Below are 25,899 nucleotides of genomic sequence, written 5' to 3' on the forward strand. Positions count from 1 at the left end.
TGCATTTTTATGCAACAGAACCACATACTTCCATTTGTTCAAATTTGACCTGAAAACTGCAAGTCAACTGAATCACATTGGCCCCAAAACATTTGAATAAGAAAAGGGAAACAAAGAAACAGTTCCACAGTTTAATGAAGCAGGTACATGACTCATCTTGATACATCTACTCCATGAATTTAAAATTGGCTCATCCATCCATCTTAGACCCTGATGTAGATGTGGCTCAGCTCTGGAGTTCTAAGATGAAGAGTCTCTGCACCTTCAGACACCATTACTAAATCCTGTGGGAGCTGCCGGAGCCTTCGTCGGTCGACCGGGCCACGAGGGAGCTGCCGGAGCCTTCGTCGGTCGACCGGGCCACGAGGGAGCTGCCGGAGCCTTCGTCGGTCGACCGGGCCACGAGGGAGCTGCCGGAGCCTTCGTCGGTCGACCGGGCCACGAGGGAGCTGCCGGAGCCTTCGTCGGTCGACCGGGCCACGAGGGAGCTGCCGGAGCCTTCCATGGTCCGTTTCTGCATTTCCAGTTGGGCTGTGAAAGACATGTAAGACACAGTTGCTATAAACTAGAAAAGTCTTCAACTTTGTAACATGCTGCTCTGGTCAGTCCATTACATGAACACTTCATTTCAAAGCAAAAGACACTAGGAGAGGATCAACTTAAGACTCTGACTTCATCTTGTAACCTAGAAAACTTTATTCCAGTTTTTTTGTCCAGTGGAGTAAAGTTTGTTGAAGCAGAACTTCTATCTTGGTCATTTAAGATAATAGCAGCTGTAAATGTGATGTTTGGTATTGATACATCTTCAATATAGATTCAAATGGAAATTCTGTTGGAATCACTTCCAGACAAAACATAAAACCCACTACATTGTGAAATTAATGTTGTACAAACTAAAATTGTGCTGACAAGGTTTCTGAAAACCAACTCACCTTCTTCAGCAAGATGATCCAACAGGGGCGCAGAGTGGACGAGTTTAAGAACATCTTTTACAGAGACGTCACTGTGAAACTGATCTGCAGCACAAGAGAAATTAAGTTAGTCAGGAAGCAGCTAAAGAAAATCTCATGTCAGTGAAGTTCTTACTCGTCATTCTCTTGTGCAGTCCATTGTCATGTCTTTCATTTGTGGCACCAAGTGGTAGAGAAGAGCCTGTGGACAGTAAACTTGCTGTTAATCAAATGTTTGTACTGTTTGATGGTACAACACACCACAAGCTGCTGCAGATAAATCATGTTTCAGGAACTAAGGACGTCAGATATTATCCTAAACAAATTAATAACCAAGAGTCTCTAAAATCGTAACCTTACTCCTACATTTACTAAACTCCACTGATAAGTTTTCACACACAAGCTTCCAACAGAAGAAACGTACAAACCTTTGCTAAGCCACACAGCCAACAGGCAGATACACACAATCCCTGCAGATCCCATCGCTTCAGACACCAAGAGAACATGTGTCCTGTGCTGCATGAGGTTTAAAAAGCTCCTCATGCAGGTGACACAGCTGCTGGTGATCACATCTAATTGACTGACTCTAATTGAACTGACTCTCTTCAGACCAGTCAGTGGTAGAGATTCTGCTGATAAAATTAATCCATTACTTTGGTCCTAAAAAATATGTTACATTTTTGTTATTTCTGATAACGAGACAGTATGAGGAGAGTGATAGATCGCTCTCTGTCATAGTGGAGGTCAGTGTTCAGAGATGCTGTTTTGAATGTGTAGTGTTTATATAGTCTTGATTTGGGTGTGTACAATGATCATTTTTGTTTAAAGGGCTTGTAAATAAAGTAAGTCCAGTAGATCCATCTGTTGAGAAACCAAAACACTTGGTGCCCCGACATGAATGTTTGTTACAGTGTGTACACATTCACAAAGACCAAAGTGCCAGTTTCAACAATGACTTGCTCTGTCCTTCCACTCATGGAGATGCATATTCAAACTATGACACATGATCCACCAAAGCTGTCATGCAATAAAACATTTTGTGGCAATTTTCCTCTTCCCCAGGCAACATCAGACCCTCTTACACCTCTCTAGAAGGTTTACACAGACCCAGGATTCATCTGTACCCCACTCATTCAGTGTCAACCTGTGGTGTTCTGTGGCCATTTTGTGTGCTCTGGAAAGAGACACCCCCAGCTGGTCTTCTGGCTCTAAAGTCAACTCCATGAAGTGACCTCTTCACAGTCGGAGTGGACACCCACGTCACTGTTGCCTCCTGAGGTCATTTTGCAGCATGACTAGGCATGAAATGATTTCTGCAGGCATCCAGGGTCTTGATTTGTTGTTGTGACCCATTGTCTGCCTCCACCACAGCTTCTACTCGCACTCCCAGACCTTCTAAACCTGTTCCAGGCTCTGGAAATGACACTTTGAAACATCCCCACTGTATATGCATCTTCACATGGAGTCATGCCTCCTTGCAGCATTCCAGGGGCCCTGTTGAGGTCCGAATCCAGCAATCTCACTCTGCATGGCTTTTTCAATGCCTTCTGACCTCAAGTGAAGTATTCAGAACCTTAGATGACTAGTCACAGATTACAAACACCTGTGACAGGTCAATTGGTACCTTATGAAAAACAATGTCTGGAGACCATGAAAAGCCATGAAGGATGGCATTTCATTAATAGCACTGACTAATAACAGACTTATGTTAAGCATACACTCAAAGAAACATTTTGGTTTTAGGACAACTTTAATCTACTTCAAATGTTGACTAGAGAACTTTAATGTCTTACAAACTACCATCATGCACAATTAAAATGCAGCAATGACACCTGTCACCACCACAACTCTACACTGGTTTTCTGTGGCCACACTCAACCCCACATCAAGTACAAAGTTTTGATACTCACCCCCACAGTGGTTAACCTAACCCCAATTCAACTCATCTGTACTTTATTAATCCACATGTACAGGCCCCTTCCCCCTCACTAAAATCTGCCACTAACCACCATCTGGTGGTTGCTACTCCACACAGAAAAAGTTCCTAAGCAAAGCCATGCATTTCAATGATTCCACAATGGTGGAATTAACTACTAAACTCTGCTTACTCAGCAGCTAACCTCAACAGTTGAAGCTTCCTATGCATTACATTTGTAATAGAAATGCAGCTCCAATAATTTAAGACATGGTGTAAAAGCTCCAAGGCTGAAATGTTTTAGGCTCAATCTAAAGTCTGCCATTTGTTATAGTTACTGAGAGTCTGACCTGGAAACTGCAGAAACAGTAGAAATTCCCATAAACATCCACAGAATATTTACAAAATGGAAACAGAAAGCCATTTCATATCTTTTAATCAAAGCAGGTACATGACATGAGAGATACTTTGATTCATTTCAATTTAAAATTGGCTCAGTGTGTCCATCTTAGACCCTGATGTAGATGTGGCTCAGCTCTGGAGTTCTAAGATGAAGAGTCTCTGCACCACTTTCAGACACCATTACTGGGAGCTGCCGGAGCCTTCGTCGGTCGACCGGGCCACGAGGGAGCTGCCGGAGCCTTCGTCGGTCGACCGGGCCACGAGGGAGCTGCCGGAGCCTTCGTCGGTCGACCGGGCCACGAGGGAGCTGCCGGAGCCTTCGTCGGTCGACCGGGCCACGAGGGAGCTGCCGGAGCCTTCGTCGGTCGACCGGGCCACGAGGGAGCTGCCGGAGCCTTCCATGGTCCGTTTCTGCATTTCCAGTTGGGCTGTGAAAGACATGTAAGACACAGTTGCTATAACTAGAAAAGTCTTCAACTTTGTAACATGCTGCTCTGGTCAGTCCATTACATGAACACTTCATTTCAAAGCAAAAGACACTAGGAGAAGATCAACTTAAGACTCAGACTTCACTTTGAGAAGGTTTCAGAAAACCAACTCACCTTCTTCAGCAAGATTCAACAGAGGCGCAGAGTGGACGAGTCTAAGAACATCTTTTACAGAGACGTCACTGTGAAACTGATCTGCAGTACAAAAGAAATTAAGTAATAGTCAGAAATCAGCTAAAGAAAATCTCACGTCAGTGAAGGTCTTACTCATCATTCTCTTGTGCAGTCCATTGTCATGTCTTTCATTTGTGGCACCAAGTGGTAAAGAAGAGCCTGTGGACAGTAAGCTTGCTGTTAATCAAATGTTTGTACTGTTTGATGGTATAACACACCACAAGCTGCTGCAGATAAATCATGTTTCAGGAACTAAGGAAGTCAGATATTATCCTAAACAAATTAATAACCAAGAGTCTCTAAAATCGTAACCTTACTCCTACATTTACTAAACTCCACTGATATGTTTTCACACAAGCTTCCAACAGAAGAAATGTACAAACCTTTGCTAAGCCACACAGCCAACAGGCAGATACACACAATCCCTGCAGATCCCATCGCTTCAGACACCAAGAGAACATGTTTCCTGTGCTGCATGAGGTTTAAAAAGCTCATCATGCAGGGGACACAGCTGCTGGTGATCACATCTAATTGACTAACTCTAATTGAACTGACTCTCTTCAGACCAGTCAGCTGGTCTTCTGGCTCTAAAGTCAACTTCACGAAGCGATCCCCTCACAGTCTGAGTTGACACTTAGGTCACCGTTTCCTCCTGAGAGGTCATTTTGCAGCATGACTAGGCATGAAATAATTTCTGCAGGCATCTAGGGTCTTGATTTGTTGTTGTGACCCATTGTCTGCCTCCACCACAGCTTCTACTCGCACTCCCAGACCTTCTAAACCTGTTCCAGGCTCTGGAAATGAAACTTTGAAACATCCCCACTGTATATGCATCTTCACACAGAGTCATGCCTCCTTGCAGCATTCCAGGGGCCCTGTTAAGGTCAGAATCCAGCAAGCTCACTCTGCATGGCTTTTTCAATGCCTTCTGACCTCAAGTGAAGTATTCAGAACCTTAGATGACTAGTCACAGATTACAAACACCTGTGACAGGTCAATTGGTACCTTATGAAAAACAATGTCTGGAGACCATGAAAAGCCATGAAGGATGGCATTTCATTAATAGCACTGATTAATGACATTTGTTATGCATACAAAAACATTTTGGTTTTAGGACAACTTTAATCTACTTCTATGGCTGACAAACTACCATCATGCACAATTAAGATGCAACAATGGCACCTGTCACCACCACAACTCTACACTGGTTTTCTGTGGCCACACTCAACCCCCCATCAAGTACAAAGTTTTGATACTCACCCCCACAGTGGTTAACCTAACCCCAATTCAACTCATCTGTACTTTATTAATCCACATGTACAGGCCCCTTCCCCCTCACTAAAATCTACCGCCAACACAAAATGTTTTAGGCTCAATCTAAAGTCCCCATAAACATTCTCAGCAGAATATCTACAAAATGGAAACAGAAAGCCATTTCATATCTTTTAATCAAAGCAGGTATATGACATGATGATACTTTGATTCATTTCAATTTAAAATTGGCTCAGTGTGTCCATCTTAGACATGATGTAGATGTGGCTCTAAGATGAAGAGTCTCTGCAGCACTTTCAGATACCATTACTAATCCGTTCAGAGCTGTTCTGAGCCTTCGTCAGTTGACGCAAATTGAGAAAATAACAACGATGAAGGAAAAAATGAAACAGTTCCACAGTTTTATTCAAAGCAGGTACATGACTCATCTTGACAGCTCCACTCCATGAATTGAATGCTCAGTGTGTCCAACTTAGACTCTGTTGTAGACACCATTACTAAATCCTGTGGGAGCTGCCGGAGCCTTCGTCGGTCGACCGGGCCACGAGGGAGCTGCCGGAGCCTTCGTCGGTCGACCGGGCCACGAGGGAGCTGCCGGAGCCTTCGTCGGTCGACCGGGCCACGAGGGAGCTGCCGGAGCCTTCGTCGGTCGACCGGGCCACGAGGGAGCTGCCGGAGCCTTCCATGGTCCGTTTCTGCATTTCCAATTGAGCTGGAAAAGACACAGTATGACACAGTTAAAGCTAGAAAATGAAGTCTTCAACTGCCCAAAATTGACATGGAAAACTTGTTTCCATTTTTTTTTGTCCAGTGGAGTAGAGTTTAAGGAAAATGTAAAAACATTTAAATAAAATACTTCTTACTTGGTAATTGAAGACATTGGCAACTAAATTAGATTATATAGATTAGAAATAGAAATTCAGTTGGAATCACATCCAGACAAAAAATTAAAAAAATTTACCCCACTACAATGTGAAATTAAGAATAAATGCTGTACCAACTAGGATTTTGCTGACAAGGTTTCAGAAAACCAACTCACCTTCTTCAGCAAGGTGATCCAACAGGGGCTTAGAGTGGACAAGTCTAAGAGCATCTTTTACAGAGACGTCACTGTGAAACTGATCTGCAGCACAAGAGAAATTAAGTTATAGCCAGTAGGCAGCTTAAAACAAAAAAAATAAATAAATCTTGTCAAGTTCTTACTCATCATTCTCTTGTGCAGTCCATTGTCATGTCTTTCATTTGTAGCACCAAGTGGCAAAGAAGAGCCTGTGGACAGTAAACTTGCTGTTATTCAAATGTTTGTACTGTTTCATGGTGCAACACACCACAAGCTGCTGCAGCTAAATCATGTTTCAAACTCATGACCAAGAGAGTCTCTGAAATCGTAACCTTACTCCTACATTCACTACACTAACATGTTTTTACAGACAAGCTTCCAACAGAAGAAATGTACAAACCTTTGCTAAGCCACACAGCCAACAGGCAGATACACACAATCCCTACAGATCCCATCGCTTCAGACACCAAGAGAACATGTTTCCTGTGCTGCATGAGGTTTAAAAAGTTCCTCATGCAGGGGACACAGCTGCTGGTGATCACATCTAATTGACTAACTCTAATTGAACTGACTCTCTTCAGACCAGTCAGTGGTAGAGATTCTGCTCTTCCTTACGTCACATGATCAGATAAATAATGAAACATGTACTGATAACAGTGGTTACAGAAAATGTATTTAGTATTTACTAGGTGGTTTGGATATATGTTAAACTGGAAAGCTTAGTCTCACATTAGGGCTTGATGAATACACCAAAGCAAAACATTCTATTCTTGTGTTTTGTCCAAGGACACTGCTTGCTACTTTCTGAGCTAATGCCATTGCAAATATGTATTCTCTAACTGGGAATCCAGCCGAGGCCACAGTGTATTAATGTGTCACGTCTATAACAAAGGCTGCAGACACTCACCACTCAACTTTTAGCAGTGGGGCCACTGTGTGAAAGGGGAAACCATTACACAGACCAACTTAATCTAATCCACCTAAAAAACAAACGTATTTTAAGAGTTTTATTCAAAGACAACACCTATTACAGCAGCTACATGGAAATTGCTCTTGCTCAAACCCTTTCTTTACATTCTAAATTGTCTGGAGACCTTGATATGGAGGCAGTGGATCTTGGTCTCCTATAAAAACCTTCAACAAGCCGGACAGTCAAAACAGAAACGAGGAAGGTCCACAGCTCCCATTGCTTCAGTGACTGAAGAACTAATCTGCCTCTGCTGTATTAAGTTTAAAACAGTTCATCCTCAGCTTGATTGGATATCAATTTCAAACATTAGCTCAACAGGAAATGACCAAAACACATTAATACTGTACTGTATTTTCACAGTTTTATTCACAGCAAGACTGAAAGAGGTACATTCTCTGTTCAAGTGATCACTGAGCACCATTTTGCATCCATGGGCGTGGGCGTGGGCGAGGTCGTGGACGCCAGGGTCGCCAGGGCCGGCTTGTGATAGCCTTGGTGGTGGTTGTTGCAGTTGCCTTTGTTGTTGTTGTGGTGGTGGTGGTGGTGGTGGTTGTGGTGGTCGTGGTTGTAGTTGTAGGGAACGTACGCCATGGGAACCAGTGTGGATGATGTCTGATCAGTGGGCTGACGTGCACCTGCCGCTTGTCCACGAGGGGTTCAGGGTTTGTGAGGGTATCTGATGCCTCAGATTCTGATGGAGAGCACACACATTTAGTTGACACCACTCACAGCTAAAGATTACCTGAGTCCTCAACAGACCAAGGGATTCTGGGGACATTAGAACTAGTACAGTGCAGTCCTGGACTGTTTTCTGGGAGTTTCACAGCTGTTCACACCTTGAACCCATGGAAGAGCTCAGTGACCCTCAAGCTGTGAACACCTACTGATAAATCTAGATTATAAGTGTCTTCAACTCTTCTCCAGTCACATCTGAAGGATACACAAAACTGTAATTTACCACACTGGGTGTCAGTGATGTGCTTACTTCTCATTCTTTGGTGCAGTCCATTGTCCAATTTTTCTTTTGTTCCACCACCTGCCAAACAAGAGCCTGTGGACGGCACACGTTAATTAAATGTTTGTGCTCTTTGGTGGCACGACACACCACAACATGTTAGAGATAAACAACAATTCATGGTTTGAAGAATTTCTTATGATTTACACAAAAAAATACAATTAAGTGTGTCTGAAATTATGTAACCTTACACCAACATGTGCTACACTTCACTGGCAAGAAAGAGTATAAAAACCTTTGACAAGCCAAACTGTCAGCACACAGATAAGGAAGGGCCGTGCAGGTCCCATCGCTTCAGACACCAAGAGAACATGTTTCCTGTGCTGCATGAGGTTTAAAAAGCTCATCCTGCAGGGGACACAGCTGCTGGTGATCACATCTAATTGTTTCTCTCTTCAGTCAGTGATAGTTTGGATTCAGCTTTTCTTGTGAGTAAATGTCACAATGAACTTGCAAATGTTTGAACAGTAAAATACTTTATCCCAAGCCTTATGAGCCTGCACGTAGCCTAAGATCCTCTGGTAGAGATCTTCTTTATGAACCTGATGTCAGAATAACAACTAGAGTGAAGTCAAGTCAAGTCAACTTTATTTATAAAGCACTTTTAAAACAGCAGACCGACCAAAGTGCTTAACAATTTAAAACAAAAGAATAGAACATAATAAAAAGTGCAATCACAAAAAAAAATTACCAACAAACAAACATTTAAATAAAATTTTAAAAATGTAAAAGAACTAAAAGGAATAAAATACAATAAAAATGTTAAAACCAACTTCTCATACTGGGTTAAAAGCCAAGGAGAAATAATGAGTTTTAAGCTTTAATTTGAAAACAGTCAGTGAGGAGGCCTGTCTTACTTGCAGAGGCAGTGCATTCCACAACTTAGGGCCTGCAACAGCAAATGCCCTGTCTCCCCTGAGCTTCTGTTGTGTCTTTGGCACATACAGAAGCAGCTGGTCAGCTGACCTGAGCGACCGAGAGGGGGAGTGCACACATAGCAGCTCAGAAAGGTGGGGAGGGGCAAGACCATTTAAAGACTTACAAACAAATAAAAGAATTTTAAAATGAACTCTAAGATGGACAGGCAGCCAGTGCAGCGAGGCTAAAGCCGGGGTAATGTGCTCGCTCTTGCGAGTTCCGCTTAGCAAGCGAGCAGCAGCATTTTGTACCAGCTGAAGACGGGACATAGACGAATGAGACACACCAAAATACCAAGAATTACAGTAGTCCAGCCTATTCGTAACAAGGGCATGGATCAATGTCTCAAAGTGCTTTTTTGACAAAAACGGTTTAATTTTTACCAATTGTCTCAAGTGAAAGAAGCTGGATTTTACCACTACACTAACCTGCCTATCCAAACTAAAACCACTGTCCACCTTAACACCCAGGTTTGTGACGGTAGGTTTAAAAAAATTGTTGTAAAGGGCCCAGGTCTACAAGAGAGGACCCACTGTTGGCGCTTGGACCAAAGACAATGACCTCTGTCTTTTTCTCATTGAAATGGAGGAAATTTCGAGCCATCCAGGCTCTTACTTCATCCAAAAATTCCATCACTGAGCCCATAGCGAAGCCATTCTTCTGTTTCAGTGGTATATATATCTGGGTTTCATCAGCATAACAGTGAAAGGAACAATTATGCTTTCTAAGAATGGAGCCAAGGGAAAGCAAATACAGGGAAAAAAGCAGAGGCCCCAAAATTGAGCCCTGAGGGACCCCACACAGGAAAGGAGCAGAAGAGGACTGGACATGATCAATTTGCACACAAAATGTTCTCTCTGCCAAGTACGACCTAAACCACTCAAGAGCAGTGCCACCGATGCCTACCCATTTCTCTAATCGAGAAGTCAAGATACCATGGTCCACTGTGTCAAAAGCAGTAGTTAGATCCAATAGAACCAAGACCACATAGTCTCCAGCGTCTGTAGCTAAAAGGATGTCATTAAAAACCCTCAGCAATGCTGACTTAGTGCTATGAAGAGGTTTAATTAATTAATAAAGTCCTTATTATATTTAAGTGGACGATAAATCACTGCACACAACACAGGGTTCAGTTCAAAGCTGGAGAAGGAGTTGGATAGAGCTGGTCGGCTACATTTATATACAGATCTGTACACGGTGGCTATTCTGCCGCCTCGACCCAACGTGCGCAGGAAGTTAAAATAACTGAAGAAATCCTTAAGGATAAAAGTTTTGTTCGCCAGAGACCTGGCGTTTAACAGGCCGAAGCTGACAGGTATTGGTGAGGCCAAGCTGTTTGTAGTCCGGAGGGGCCCGGCCGAGAGGCTGCAGTATCTCCAGATTGACCCCGCGCTACCTGGCCCAATCTGAACAAGGATGGCGACGGTGGTACAGCTCCTCCGGTCTGACAACCGGCACCAGCCAGGCACCGACAGGCTCCATTAAGCCCCGGGAAGGAAAGAGGCAATGAACCACTCCAAAACCATATAGCGAGTCCACCCGAAACCGTGTCAAGCAGGCCTTCAGCTTCACCAGTCTACCACTGCGTCTGCCCCGGCGATGGTGGCGTTTCCTCCAGCAAAGGTGAGCAGGTATCTCTGACAAGAAAGGAGGCAAACCTTCCTGACCATCAGTGTTAATTTCCAAGTTCCTGGCCGAGACACGAAGAGCCAGGAGTGTAAGGAGATCATACACCAGCAGAGCGTTGACATTTTGAATGACACTTGTCAAAAGCAGCATAAACACAAACAAAGTCAGCCATGACAGACAGCAAGCCGGACACTCTTGCGCCATCTTGTGGTGGGACCAAGTGAACTTACTAGAGGTAACCTGAGAAAATGAGATCAGCTGACTCAGTGACATCTTTAAATATCTCCTTAAAACATACATTTACTGGCGAGCCTTTTTCTAATCTTCCTTATTATAACAGAGACAACTCTTTATTAGGAAGACTTACTATTAACTTTGATAAATGTAATTGAGTTTCTTTGCAAGCTGGGAATCAGCATAGCAATGGAGTACTTCCTAATAATATTGCCTAAGGGGCGTATATACAGTGAAATAGGTCCAAATATAGAACCTGATAAGATTTAAACCAGCCTTGTGCTGTTCCTTTAACCCCAAAGACATGTTCCAGTCTGTGTAATAGGATGTTGTGATCAACGGTGTTAAATGCAGCACTACAATCTAACAAAACGAGGATAGAGATAGGTCCGTTGTCTGACGCTAAGAGAAGATCTTGAATGATGTCCTCTTTAGCTGTGTCTCTACCATGATGTACACTAAATCCTGAATATACAAGTTATTCTTGCACAGGTGTTCTTACAATTGAAGTATTCGAGGATTTGAGAAATAAAGGGAAGATGCGACATTGGTTGATGATTGGCTAAAAATGCCCAAGTTGAGAGTAGCCTTATTGAGTAGAGAGGACTATGACATGCTGCTATAAGGTTACTGGATAAACAGTTGGAATAAGTCTGGGATATACTTACAGATCTGCATAACACACAAATGTTTGGACCAAGTGACCAGAAAACCGACCACCTTTTCCCCCCCAAGCTTCCTTGCTTACACCACTTGTACATCGTAGTGTTCTCTGCAAGCATCTCCCAGGAAAAACAAACCCAGTGGTTGGTCCTACCATAATTCACACCCTGTCCAGCAATGTACAATGCCTCAGGTCATTTACATAAACATAGATTCAAACTCACCTCAGTCCTGACACTGCAGCTCAATGCAGCTTAATTGAAGGTCAGCATGAGCCCTACAGGCCAGTTTGGTACCATTTGTACAGAGGAGCAACCTGGCTTTGTGGTTTAAACATCATACCAGTTACACCAGTTTAAGTATCTTTACTATCAAGAGAGTTTGCTTGATTAGAGTCCAACCTGGAACATTCAGATATATTGGTTTATACCCTTCCACAAATTGTTAGAAAATTGCAAATTGAGAAAATAATAACGATGAAGGAAACAATGAAACAGTTCCACAGTTTTATTCAAAGCAGGTACATGACTCATCTTGACAGCTCCACTCCATGAATTGAATGCTCAGTGTGTCCAACTTAGACTCTGTTGTAGACACTGTTCAGACACCATTACTAAATCCTGTGGGAGCTGCCGGAGCCTTCGTCGGTCGACCGGGCCACGAGGGAGCTGCCGGAGCCTTCGTCGGTCGACCGGGCCACGAGGGAGCTGCCGGAGCCTTCGTCGGTCGACCGGGCCACGAGGGAGCTGCCGGAGCCTTCGTCGGTCGACCGGGCCACGAGGGAGCTGCCGGAGCCTTCCATGGTCCGTTTCTGCATTTCCAATTGAGCTGGAAAAGACACAGTATGACACAGTTAAAGCTAGAAAATGAAGTCTTCAACTGCCCAAAATTGACATGGAAAACTTGTTTCCATTTTTTTTCATCCAGTGGATTAGAGTTTAAGGAAAATGTAAAAACATTTAAATAAAATACTTCTTACTTGGCAATTGAAGACATTGGCAACTAAATTAGATTATATAGATTAGAAATTCAGTTGGAATCACATCCAGACAAAATTAAAAAATTTACCCCACTACAATGTGAAATTAAGAATAAATGCTGTACCAACTAGGACTTTGCTGACAAGGTTTCAGAAAACCAACTCACCTTCTTCAGCAAGGTGATCCAACAGGGGCTTAGAGTGGACAAGTCTAAGAGCATCTTTTACAGAGACGTCACTGTGAAACTGATCTGCAGCACAAGAGAAATTAAGTTATAGCCAGTAGGCAGCTTAAAACAAAAAAAATAAATAAATCTTGTCAAGTTCTTACTCATCATTCTCTTGTGCAGTCCATTGTCATGTCTTTCATTTGTGGCACCAAGTGGCAAAGAAGAGCCTGTGAACAGTAAACTTGCTGTTATTCAAATGTTTGTACTGTTTCATGGCGCAACACACCACAAGCTGCTGCAATTAAATCATGTTTCAAACTCATGACCAAGAGAGTCTCTGAAATCGTAACCTCACTCCTACATTCACTCCACTGACACATTTTTACAGACAAGCTTCCAACAGAGGAAATGTAAAAATAAATAAATAAATAAATAAACCTTTGCTAAGCCACACAGCCAACAGGCAGATACACACAATCCCTGCAGATCCCATCGCTTCAGACACCAAGAGAACATGTTTCCTGTGCTGCATGAGGTTTAAAAAGCTCCTCATGCAGGTGACACAGCTGCTGGTGATCACATCTAATTGACTAACTCTAATTGAACTGACTCTCTTCAGACCAATCAGTGGTAGAGATTCTGCTCTTCCTTACAGATGCAACATGATTAACACTAAATGTTAAAAATGAAAAAGTGGAATATCAGAAAACTCTCAGCAAATCTCAGAAATTAAGCTCACGAGCACCCCGTGCCTCTTTACCATTGTTGTTGTTGACATGTCTTTTTTGTTCTTGTGAGATAGATGATGAGTTCATTCTACCTCAGTATCATTATGTCATGCCGTATCTTTCTTGCTGATAACTTCTGAATATTGTTGCCCAAGTCAAGTGTTTTTTGTACACAGCATTTTATAGATATTTTGGTCAAGATAGTTTTAAGCAAAACACTGAAGTATTTCTTTTTTTATTTTTGTTTGTGTTATATTTACTTCCACGCTGAGTAAAGCAGGTACCCACAGACAGTTAAGATGTTGTGATTATAGAGTCTAAAGTTTCTTTTATTGCTTCAGTTACTTCTACTGTGCAATTAGACCCAGTGGTTGTAGAAGAGTCTTGGATAAGTTTCTGGTGTTTGACATTATCTTTGACCCATTTACATGGCAACGGATATTTTGGTCAAGATAGTTTTAAGCAAAACACTGAAGTATTTCTTTTTTATTTTTGTTTGTGTTATATTTACTTCCACGCTGAGTAAAGCAGGTACCCACAGACAGTTAAGATGTTGTGATTATAGAGTCTCAAGTGTCTTTTATTGCTTCAGTTACTTCTACTGTGCAATTGGACCCAGTGGTTGTAGAAGGGTCTTGGATAAGTGATTGGAGAAATCTAATAATCCCTTTAATGATAATCTTTTCTGGGCCCAAACAGTATAAAGCAATAACATCTGGAGAAGCATCACTTTTACTTTTGATATTTTGAGACAGTGGATATGGGCGAGAAAATGGCAACAGAGGCTGAACAGGCAGAGGGATTTGCACTGAATAGTCATTTGCAAGTATTAAGAACTCCACCTCTAGGATTTCTGACCAACTCTTGAGTCATTTTCACATATCCCCAAATGTTACATATGCAGAGTGTGTGTGACATAACAGTTAGGGTGCTTTTAATGTTGACTAAATCTAGCTTATCATACCACATTATGAGCCATATTCCAAATGGGGCTATTTTTACTTTGGTGGGGGAAGAATAAAGAAAAAACAATATGTTGTTACAGTTTTATTCAAAGACAACACTTATTACAGCAGCTACATGGAAATTGCTCTTGCTCAAACCCTTTCTTTACATGCTAAACTGACTGGAGACCTCGATATCGATGCAGTAGGTCTTTGTGGCATGTGGAGATCTACACCGTCTTTACTTTAGCTGTACCATGTCATTCCAGGTACCTTCTGTGGACACCTGAACAACTCTACTGTTTTGGCATCAGTGTTTGCGGGCCTTGGGTTGGCTGAACTTCACGATGATAGCAACGCCACCACTTTGACAGCCACGGCCCTGGTGGCAGTTTGGGTGGGTATTGTGCCGCTGTTGTTGTCAAGCTCGGGCTTGGTTTCCATACCAACTGACCCTGGGGGCGTGGTCTCTTTAGGGCAGCGATGTTGCGGCTGGGCACCGGGGTGTTGCAGTTTCTACCTGCAAGTGCAATGGCGATGCCACCAGTTGTCAGGTTGGTGGTGTAGCTACAGGTCAGGCAGTCACCAGATGCCTTAGCATCCATATTGGTGGTTTCCAGCTCTGCTGAGACAAAGAGCCATTTGGTTAATGTACAAACAAGAACACAGAAATTGAGATTTTACAGCAAAACTTGAGATTTGACTTTCAACTTATGCGGTCTACATGGGGTCCTTGTCCACAAGTTTCAGGCGTCTGAGTTGAACTAAAGAGACATCTCTTTTTTTTTTTAGAATGATCACGTAGTTTTACACCTATACTGGTTAATTCACTGACCACTTGGCACAAAGCAACCATAACAGAAAATAAAGTTACACTACTTGTGCATTGATCTATTCATTTCAAATGCAATTTAACATTTTGAACATTTGGGTCAGAAGATAGCTCAGAAAAGATTAGGTCAGTAAGGTATTTACCCGTCAGTCTCTTGTACAATCCATCATGTTTTTCATTTGTGCCATGCCTTTCCAAACAAGAAGCTGTGGACAGTTCATCATTATTGATCAAATGATTTTAGCTGTTTTACAGCACAACACAATTAAAACCAAAATCTAAATAACAAATCAGATGTTATCCCACAATAAACTCCCAACGGTAAAAAGATACGTTTAAATCATGTAATCGTACAGACTATAAAAACCTTCAACAAGCCAGACAGTGAAAACAGAAACGAGGAAGGTCCACACAGCTCCCATTGCTTCAGTGACTAAAGAACTAATCTGCCTCTGCTGCATGAAGTTTAAAACAGTTCATCCTCAGCGTGACGGCTGTTGCTGATCAGCTCTGATTGTCTCCCTCTTTAAACCAGGTACGAGCTGAGATTCAGCTGTTCCCGTAACAAGCATGTGATGTGATTGGTTAGGTTAGAAAACACTGAAACTAATAAAGCAAATGATAAAATTAATTTCCACATACATTCTGGTAACTATATCAGCCCTGCATATTGGCTTGGAGAGATATTTTCCAATTTCTTTTAACAAAACTTCAACTCCATTTCTTTAAAGGTCCAAAGACTAAAGTGATCACATTTATGCTGTTCAAATGGTGTTGCAAAGGCTTCTTCAAAACATTACCAAAAAACATTTTAATTATATAACCTGACTATTTCAAAAGCTTCATACCACTCCACCACAATGTTTCCAGGTTATTGTTGTTCCAGGGCATCAAGTGATCTTGACTGTGTCCGTTATTTTTGACCTGACCGGGTCTATCCTCTGAATGGCTAACTGTAGAACCTTTACTTAATGCCACAAGTCTTAACAAGGTTACATTCTGCTTTTTCGAGGAATCTGATTGCTCAACTGCCACTTAATTAGGATAAGGAATTGGAGAAACCTGATAATCTAAGGTAGACGTTTCCTGGAAAACGTGATTCCTCTGCCATGTGGGTTTCTAAGTAGCTTTTAACGAAAGCACGTCTATAACAAAGGCTACCGACACTCACCACTCAACTTTTAGCAGTGGGGCCACTGTGTGAAAGGGGAAACCATTACACAGACCAACTTAATCTAATCCACCTAAAAAAACAAACGTATTTTAACAGTTTTATTCAAAGACAACACCTATTACAGCAGCTACATGGAAATTGCTCTTGCTCAAACCCTTTCTTTACATGCTAAATTGTCTGGAGACCTTGATATGGAGGCAGTGGATCTTGGTCTCCTATAAAAACCTTCAACAAGCCGGACAGTCAAAACAGAAACGAGGAAGGTCCACAGCTCCCATTGCTTCAGTGACTGAAGAACTGATCTGCCTCTGCTGTATTAAGTTTAAAACAGTTCATCCACAGCTTGATTGGATATCAATTTCAAACATTAGCTCAACAGGAAATGACCAAAACACATTAACACTGTACTGTATTTTCACAGTTTTATTCACAGCATGACTGAAAGAGGTACATTCTCTGTTCAAGTGATCACTGAGCACCATTTTGCATCCATGGGCGTGGACGAGGTCGTGGATGCCAGGGCCGCCAGGGTCGCCACGTGAAGGCCTTAGTGGTTGTTGTTGCCTTGGTCGTGGTGGTGGTTGTGGTGGTCGTAGTTGTAGTTGTAGGGAACGTACGCCATGGGAACCAGTGTGGATGATGTCTGATCAGTGGGCTGACATGCACCTGGCGCTTGTCCACGAGGGGTTCAGGGTTTGTGAGGGTATCTGATGCCTCAGATTCTGATGGAGAGCACACACATTTAGTTGACACCACTCACAGCTAAAGATTACCTGAGTCCTCAACAGACCAAGGGATTCTGGGGACATTAGAACTAGTACAGTGCAGTCCTAGACTGTTTTCTGGGAGTTTCACAGCTGTTCACACCTTCAACCCATGGAAGAGCTCAGTGACCCTCAAGTCACATCTGAAGGATACACAAAACTGTAATTTACCACACTGGGTGTCAGTGATGTGCTTACTTCTCATTCTTTGGTGCAGTCCATTGTCCAATTTTTCTTTTGTTCCACCACCTGCCAAACAAGAGCCTGTGGACGGCACACGTTAGTTAAATGTTTGTGCTCTTTGGTGGCACGACACACCACAACATGTTAGAGATGAACAACAATTCATGGTTTGAAGAATTTCTTATGATTTACACAAAAAAATACAATTAAGTGTGTCTGAAATTATGTAACCTTACACCAACATGTGCTACACTTCACTGGCAAGAAAGAGTATAAAAACCTTTGCTAAGCCACACAGCCAACAGGCAGATACACACAATCCCTGCAGATCCCATCACTTCAGACACCAAGAGAACATGTGTCCTGTGCTGCATGAGGTTTAAAAAGCTCATCATGCAGGGGACACAGCTGCTGGTGATCACATCTAATTGACTAACTCTAATTGAATCAATTCTCTTCAGTCCAGTCAGTGATAGAAATTCTGCTCTTCCTCAAACATGCGACATGATCAGATAAATAATAAAACATGTACTGATAATGTAGTGGTTATGGAAAATGTATTTAGTTTACACTAGGTGGTTTGGATACATGTTTAACTGGTAAGCTTAGTCGCACCTCAGGTCTATTGATGAATAATGGCTATCAATTCCAAACATTGATCAAGCAAAACCCACAAACATACTTTCACAGTTTTATTTGCGGTCATTGATGAGGTCGCGGCCACGCTCGCCACGTGCGCCATGGGAACCAGTTGGTTGATGTCAGTTCAGTGGGCTGACGTGCACCAGCCGCTTGTCCGTGAGGGCTTCAGGGTTTGTAAGGTTATCTGATGCCTCAGATTCTGAGGAAGCGAACATACACACACACACTCTACCGGTAACAGCATCATAATGATAATTACATAATTAATAATGATAATTACTTCAGTGATCCCATTAGGGAAATTGTTTGTTGGACAGTTGCAGTGGATGATGCCACTGTTGGGTGACAGTGTCTTGTTCAAGGACACCTTAACATGTAGCCAGAAAGAACCCTGGGGTTTATAGACCTCTTTATTTGCTTATTGAGTGACAGTGACCTAAAACCAGCATGACTGGATAAAACTAAAGTTTAATTGTTTGCAAGTTTATGCAGAAAACTGAAGATAGTTTACTCATTTTTCTTGCAACCGTTATTGGTTGAAATGGACAATAGTAGACAATGAGTACAATTAAGGTGCAAGTGTACTACACCATGTTTTTTAAGTAAAGCTAACAAAGCAGAATTCAGTGTTCAGAATCATTCACAACAACTGTTTTCTGGAAAGGGGTAAGTTTGTTTTTGCAAGCCAATATAAAATCTACTTTTCAAACGAAAAGGATAGAATCAGTAGGGATAGCTGTGGCTTAAGAGGTAGAGCATTTGTCTGGTAATCAATCAATGGATCAGCAGTTTGATTCCCAGCTCCTCCTGTCACATGCTAAAGTGTCCACGGGCAAGATACTGAACCCCTAGTTGCCCCCGGTGAGTCAGATCAGCTGTTATGCAGCATTTCAAGTACAAGTTAGGCTAAAAACAATAAATAAGTGTGGCCGACTAGGATGACAAGAATCATCACAGTACAGACCCTTCTTCTTTTTCGGCTTTCCCCATCAGGGGTCGCCACAACCAACCATCCTTTTCCACCTCACTCTATCATGGACATCTTCTACCCTAACACTAGCCAACCTCATGTCCTCTGTTAACACATCCATATATCTCCTCTTTGGACGTCCCTCTTGCCCTCCTGCCTGGCAGCTCCAATCTCCAACATCCTTCTACCAATATACTCACTATCCCTCCTCTGAACATGTCCAAACCACCTCAGTCTGGCTTCTTTGACTTTGTTGCTAACGCAGGCAACGTGAGCCGTCCCTCTGATGTGTTCGTTCCTTGTTCTGTCTAACCTGGTCACTCCTAAGGAGAACCTCAACATCTTCATCTCTGCTACCTCCATCTCAGCCTCTTGTCTCTGTCTCACTGCTACCGTCTCTAACCCATAGAGCAGAGCTGGTCTCACCACTGTCTTGTACACCTTTCCTTTGCATCTTGCTGACACTCAACACTCCTGACACTTTCCTCCACCCACTCCAACCTGCCTGCACTCACCATCACACTGAACTGGTAACCCCCAAGTACATAAACTCCTGCACCTTCTTCACCTCAGCCCTCTGTAACATAACGCTTCTACCTTGATCCCTCTTGTTTAGACATATGTATTCCTTCTTACTACAGCTGACTTTCATGCATCTTCTTTCCAGAAGAAACCTCCAACTCTCCAACTGTTCCTCCACCTGCTCTCTACAAATCACTGCAAATCATCCACAAACATTGTTGTCCAGGGAGATCCAGTACAGACCCAATAGTATTTTATCTGGGCCATCCAAAAACAGCACCAGAATGTATAATTTTAAAGGCCCAATATTTTCCCAAATAACTTCACAGAAGTTGTTTATCCTCATTTCATCCTTTTTAAACCACTTGTTCTCTTCAGGGTTACAAGAATGCTGAACTAGCCGTCATTGGGCAAGAGGCACAATACACTCCGGAAAGGTCACCAGTCCATCACAGGGCTGGCATACACCATATTCAAACCTATGAGCAGAGTTATTAATTAACACTAACATACAGGACCCATTTTGAAGAAGAAAGAAAAAAAACAAAAACAAACACACACACAGAAACAGTTCCACAATTTTAATGAAAGCAGGTACATGACAGACATCTTGATTGATCTACTCCCCGAATTTAAAATTGGTCTCAGTGTCCATCTTAGACCCTGATGTGGATGCTGTTCAGTTCTGGAGGTCCCAGTCTCTGGACCACTTTCAGATACTTGACTAAATCCTATCAGAGCTGCCCGAGCCTTCGTTGGTAGACCGAGCCACGTAAGGGAGCTGCCCGAGCCTTCGTTGGTTGACCGAGCCACGTAAGAGCTGCCCGAGCCTTCGTTGGTTGACCGAGCCACGTAAGAGCTGCCCGAGCCTGCATTGCCAGTTGTAGGTGGAAAGATCAGAAATTAGATGTTGAACTTCACTCAATTTGAACACTGTTCCAAATGTTTGCTACCTGAAGACTTTAGCAAAAACACATGACATCTTAAACTTTAGCAAATGAGACTTTTGTGCTTTCATGTGGAAAACTGTAATTCCAGTCTTTTGTCCAGTTGAGTAAAGTTGGTTGATCCACAACATGTAAAATCTACTAACTTGGTCATTTAAGACAACAGCTGTAAGTTTGATGTTTTGTATGTGTATATTCAGTATAAGTTTAAATGGAAATCATTAGAATCACATCCAGACAAAACATTTAAACATAAAACCCACTACATTGTGAAATTAATATTGTAATAGGATTTTGCTCGAAGGTTTCAGAAAACCAACTCACCTTCAGCAAGATGATCCAACAGGGGTTCAGAGTGGACGAGTCTAAGAGCATCTTTTACAGAGACGTCACTGTGAAACTGATCTGCAGCACAAGAGAAATAAAGTTATAAATCAGAAAGCAGCTTAATAAGAAGAAAAAAAATTTCATGTCAGTGAAGTTCTTACTCGTCATTCTCTTGTGCAGTCCATTGTCATGTCTTTCATTTGTGGCACTAAGTGGTAGAGAAGAGCCTGTGGACAATAAACTTGCTGTTATTCAAATGTTTGTACTGTTTGATGGTGCAACACACCACAAGCTGCTGCAGATAAATCATGTTTCAGGAAACAAGGAGTTGTCAGGTATTATCCTAAAGTAAACTCATAACCAAGAGAGTCTCTGAAATCGTAACCTTACTCCTACATTCAATCCACTGACACATTTTTACAGACAAGCTTCCAACAGAAGAAATGTACAAACCTTTGCTAAGCCACACAGCCAACAGGCAGATACACACAATCCCTGCAGATCCCATCGCTTCAGACACCAAGAGAACATGTTCCCTGTGCTGCATGAGGTTTAAAAAGCTCCTCATGCAGGTGACACAGCTGCTGGTGATCACATCTAATTGACTAACTCTAATTGAACTGACTCTCTTCAGACCAGTCAGTGGTAGAGATTCTGCTCTTCCTTACACGTCACATGATCAGATAAATAATGAAACATGTACTGATAACAGTGGTTACAGAAAATGTATTTAGTATTTACTAGGTGGTTTGGATATATGTTAAACTGGAAAGCTTAGTCTCACATTAGGGCTTGATGAGTAATCAAGCCTGGAAATCCAGCCCAGGCCATAGTGTATTGATGTTGTATTTTGGATTCATGTTTTAGAAGATTCCAAATTTTCTTCTACTCATTTCAAGTGTATTGTATTCTGAGTGTTTAGAGTCCAGGTTTTCCAAACTCATTGTGCACATGAGGAATCAATGACCTGACATTGAAAGAGCAGAGATAGGAGGGCAATTTTCCTAGTAGATGTAGATATATACAGTGCATTCAGAAATTATTCAGACCCCCTCACTTCTTACTATTTTCTAATGTTTCAACCTACAATCATTCCAATGTATTTATCCCATAATGTAAAAATGAATTTTTTAAATGTTAAAAAATGAAAAGGTGGAATCTCAGTAAAGAGGCAACTTTGCAATCCCAGAAATTAAGCTCACGAGCAACCGGTGTCTCTTTACTCTTTACTACACTTAAATACAATTAAGTGTGTCTGAAATTATGTAACCTTACTCCAACGCTTGATCAACAACAAACAATATAAAAACGTTTGACAAGCCAAACTGTCAGCACACAAATAAGGAAGGTCCCTGCAGATCCCATCACTTCAGACACCAAGAGAACATGTTTCCTGTGCTGCATGTTTAAAAGTTTAAAAAGCTCATCATGCAGGTGACACAACTGCTGGTGATCACATCTAATTGTTTCTCTCTTCAGTCAGTGATAGTTTGGATCCAGCTCCTGAGGTAAAATAGATGTGTTGAACAGCACGCTTTATGCTAAATACAATCAACCCAAAGTGCTCCACAGCATTACACAGGAGATCCTGGTTTAGCTGTGGCTACTCTTTACAATTCCTCCTCCTTCTTCTGTAAGGGAAGAGGGAACTGACAACTTCCTGTCATGTATCTGGACTATAATTATTGACCTATCTTCGTTCTGAGATTAATGTAGTTTTTTCTTGAATTAAACACAGAGAAGGGGCCATAAAACAGTAAGATACAGTGGACCTTTATGGAATTTGATGTCTTACTACTTAATACTCTACCTGTATTATGCCACTTTCAGGAACCTCCTATGGATCGGGGTCACTCTTTGCATGTGTAAGGTGGGCAGAGCTTGAACACAATGTGGCATCCACAAAAGCTCAATTTGCAAACAATATTATACAATAACGTGTGTGTTTGGGTTCCTGAGACCTTGCAGGCTGTAATTTTGAGCATGAAGTCTGGAGTGCACTTGTGTCAAATCTGGATGTCTACATGCACCAGCCAGTCATGAGTACAATGCATATGCAGTGCTCTCTACTTGGAAATTCGCAGTTTTTGACTCGCCACAGAAAGTTTCACAGCAGAAGTACACTTAACACACAATGCCCACCTGGTGCAATAAACCATGTAAGAACTCAGTGGCCCTTGAACAACTACTGACAACTGATTATAAATGTCCTCAACTCCTCTGTAGTAATCTCTCAAATGAGATTTATCACAATGTCAAGACAGCCTTTGATTAAATGACGATTCAGGACTGAAGACTTTATGATTCACATCAAAACATACACTAATAATCAAGAGAGTTATATAACTTTGATATAACATTTGCTACATCCAAAGTCCTAAAATAACATTTACCAAATCCAAAGTCCTAAAATACAATCTGTCAGTCTAGTTTGAGACCAACATAAGTTTCTGTTAACTCGCAGCACCAATTCTGAAAAAGACTCAAACTTCAATGAAAACTGAGATGGAAGTAAAATAAAAAGTTTTATTAAAAGAAGGTGAAAATCAGGTTCTACCCATCATGTTGAATGGTCTTGCAGTTCCACCATAATCTGTGGCTGCCTTGATCCGTAAGATTTTATTCATGTGTCATAGGAAGCCAAAATCAATTCAGATAAAACAGGCTGTTTTTAGGGCTGTTGCATTTTTGCGGTTTGTTCCTGACAAAGCATTTATCCCCTATTCCTGTAATTATAATTATGTCTCCAATCTAGATTGCTTGAGAAGTCTGGAAGAGTGGTAGTTGGTGTGTAGGACATAAAGAGCCGGGGCCTTCCCAAAAAGAAAAAACGGGTGGGCAGGCGTTTTTGCACCAGTAGGATTACTCGGACAATTCCAACACAAAAACATTTGTTAATATCAATCATCAGTTCTCGTAACCACCAGATTAAATTCACTTAGTATTCAATAGTTCACTGTTCAAAAACTGGCTGTTCTTGAGTTAAATGAGAAGATAGGTACAATAAAAAGCCATTTAAGATTTTTTATTTAAAGCAGAGACCAACTAATGCAGACATCAAATGCAAAAGTGCTCCTCAAACCACCCCACCCCCCACATCCAATGTGGTCATCTGCGACCATTACGTCGTCGTGGTTGAGGGGTTGCACCACCTTTAAGTGCATATTGGTGAGACGTTAGTCTGCTGTGCTCCTTAAGCTCATCTTGCGACGACATCAGTCCCTCGTGCTCCTCGTACGATGATGTCAGCTTCTCAAGCGACGTCAGCCTCCCGTATGATGAGGTCAGCTTCTCCTGCTCCTTGTGCGACACCGTCAGCTTCTCATGCTCCTCTAGCGATGCCGCCAGCTTCGCGTGCAATGAAGTCATTTTCTCATCCTCCCTGTGCGACAAGCCCAGCCTTCCGTTTGATGAGGTCAGCCGCTCGTCCTTGTGCAACGACATCAGCTTCTTGTCCTCCTCGTGCGACAAGGCCAGCCTCCCGTTCGATGAAGTCAGCTTCTCATCCTCCTCGTGTGATGAAGCCAGCGTCTCGTCCTCCTCGTGCGACAAGGCCAGCCTCCCGTTCGATGAAGTCAGCTTCTCATCCTCCTTGTGTGACGAAATCAGCTCCTCCTGCTCATTGCGCAACAACGTCAGTCTCACATGTGAGGACGGGTGACTACGCATCTGGCTGCTCGCCGCTGGGCTCTTGTTTAACTTGATGTAGTGGCTGCCTTTGGCATGTGCCGCTGGGTTGATCCTTGGCTCGGTGCTCTTGCCTGCCTCGCTGCTGCTCTCCGTTGCGCCTTTGCCTTCGCTTGGCTGCGTGCTGCTGCTGCTGCTGCTGCTGCTGCTGCTCTCCGTTGCCCCTTCGCTTGGCTGCGTGCTGCTGCTGCTGCTGCTGCTGCTCTCCGTTGCGCCTTCGCTGCGCTGCGGTGTGCTGCTCTTCCGTTGCGCCTTCGCTTGGCTGCGGTCTGCTGCTGCTCTCCAGTTGCGCCTTCGCTTGGCTGCGTGGCTGCTGCTGCTCTCTTCCGTTGCGCCTTCGCTTGGCTGCGTCTGCTGCTGCTCTCCGTTGCGCCTTCGCTTGGCTGCGTGCTGCTGCTGCTCTCCGTTGCGCCTTCGCTTGGCTGCCGTGCTGCCTGCTGCTCTCCGTTGCGCCTTCGCTTGGCTGCCGTGCTGCTGCTGCTCTCCGTTGCGCATTCGCTTGGCTGCGTGTGCTGCTGCTGCTGCTGCTCTCCGTTGCGCCTTTGCCTTCGCTTGGCTGCGTGCTGCTGCTGCTCTCCGTTGCGCCTTTGCCTTCGCTTGGCTGCGTGCTGCTGCTGCTCTCCGTTGCGCCTTTGCCTTCGCTTGGCTGCGTGCTGCTGCTGCTCTCCGTTGCGCCTTTGCCTTCGCTTGGCTGCGTGCTGCTGCTGCTCTCCGTTGCGCCTTCGCCTGGCTGCGTGCTGCTGCTGCTCTCCGTTGCGCCTTCGCCTGGCTGCGTGCTGCTGCTGCTCTCCGTTGCGCCTTCGCCTGGCTGCGTGCTGCTGCTGCTCTCCGTTGCGCCTTCGCCTGGCTGCGTGCTGCTGCTGCTCTCCGTTGCGCCTTCGCCTGGCTGCGTGCTGCTGCTGCTCTCCGTTGCGCCTTCGCTTGGCTGCGTGCTGCTGCTGCTCTCCGTTGCGCCTTCGCTTGGCTGCGTGCTGCTGCTGCTCTCCGTTGCGCCTTCGCTTGGCTGCGTGCTGCTGCTGCTCTCCGTTGCGCCTTCGCTTGGCTGCGTGCTGCTGCTGCTCTCCGTTGCGCCTTCGCTTGGCTGCGTGCTGCTGCTGCTCTCCGTTGCGCCTTCGCTTGGCTGCGTGCTGCTGCTGCTGCTCTCCGTTGCGCCTTCGCTTGGCTGCGTGCTGCTGCTGCTCTCCGTTGCGCCTTCGCTTGGCTGCGTGCTGCTGCTGCTCTCCGTTGCGCCTTCGCTTGGCTGCGTGCTGCTGCTGCTCTCCGTTGCGCCTTCGCTTGGCTGCGTGCTGCTGCTGCTCTCCGTTGCGCCTTCGCTTGGCTGCGTGCTGCTGCTTGCTCTC

The 25,899-nt window shown here is 43.5% G+C and overlaps 2 protein-coding genes and 1 long non-coding RNA gene across 8 annotated transcripts; all 3 read right to left on the bottom strand.

Annotated features, from left to right (window-relative positions):
- Positions 1-117: 117 nt before the first annotated feature.
- Positions 118-21,457, bottom strand: LOC113156351 (hornerin-like). 5 transcript variants are annotated; one of them, XM_026351438.1, is made up of 9 exons: positions 21,326-21,457; positions 21,034-21,099; positions 20,870-20,950; positions 19,636-19,638; positions 12,486-12,518; positions 12,330-12,446; positions 5,725-5,880; positions 3,468-3,662; positions 118-498 (listed from the first exon to the last, which is right to left on the bottom strand). In XM_026351438.1, the coding sequence occupies exons 1-9, from the start codon at positions 21,438-21,440 to the stop codon at positions 278-280; spliced, it is 987 nt and encodes a 328-aa protein (XP_026207223.1). In that variant the 5' UTR covers positions 21,441-21,457; the 3' UTR covers positions 118-277. The 5 variants fall into 5 exon arrangements, with proteins under 5 accessions (XP_026207223.1, XP_026207222.1, XP_026207224.1 ...); XM_026351437.1 differs by having other exon boundaries at positions 12,330-12,518; XM_026351439.1 differs by lacking the exons at positions 19,636-19,638; positions 20,870-20,950; positions 21,034-21,099; positions 21,326-21,457 and adding exons at positions 12,837-12,920; positions 13,001-13,066; positions 13,278-13,347 and having other exon boundaries at positions 12,330-12,518.
- LOC113156353 (ribonuclease P protein subunit drpp30-like) lies at positions 7,571-8,589 on the bottom strand. 2 transcript variants are annotated; one of them, XR_003298295.1, is made up of 3 exons: positions 8,438-8,555; positions 8,217-8,282; positions 7,571-7,922 (listed from the first exon to the last, which is right to left on the bottom strand). XR_003298295.1 is itself a non-coding variant. In XM_026351442.1 (3 exons), the coding sequence occupies exons 1-3, from the start codon at positions 8,573-8,575 to the stop codon at positions 7,639-7,641; spliced, it is 444 nt and encodes a 147-aa protein (XP_026207227.1). In that variant the 5' UTR covers positions 8,576-8,589; the 3' UTR covers positions 7,571-7,638. The 2 variants fall into 2 exon arrangements, 1 of the variants encoding a protein (XP_026207227.1); XM_026351442.1 differs by having other exon boundaries at positions 8,482-8,589.
- Positions 17,052-17,836, bottom strand: LOC113156354. The gene is made up of 3 exons (XR_003298296.1): positions 17,701-17,836; positions 17,480-17,545; positions 17,052-17,239 (listed from the first exon to the last, which is right to left on the bottom strand). It is a non-coding gene; the product is annotated as an uncharacterized LOC113156354 (long non-coding RNA).
- Positions 21,458-25,899: the final 4,442 nt, after the last annotated feature.

Source organism: Anabas testudineus, chromosome 19, assembly GCF_900324465.2.
Source record: "Anabas testudineus chromosome 19, fAnaTes1.2, whole genome shotgun sequence".
In the NCBI taxonomy this organism is placed as follows: Eukaryota; Metazoa; Chordata; class Actinopteri; order Anabantiformes; family Anabantidae; genus Anabas; species Anabas testudineus.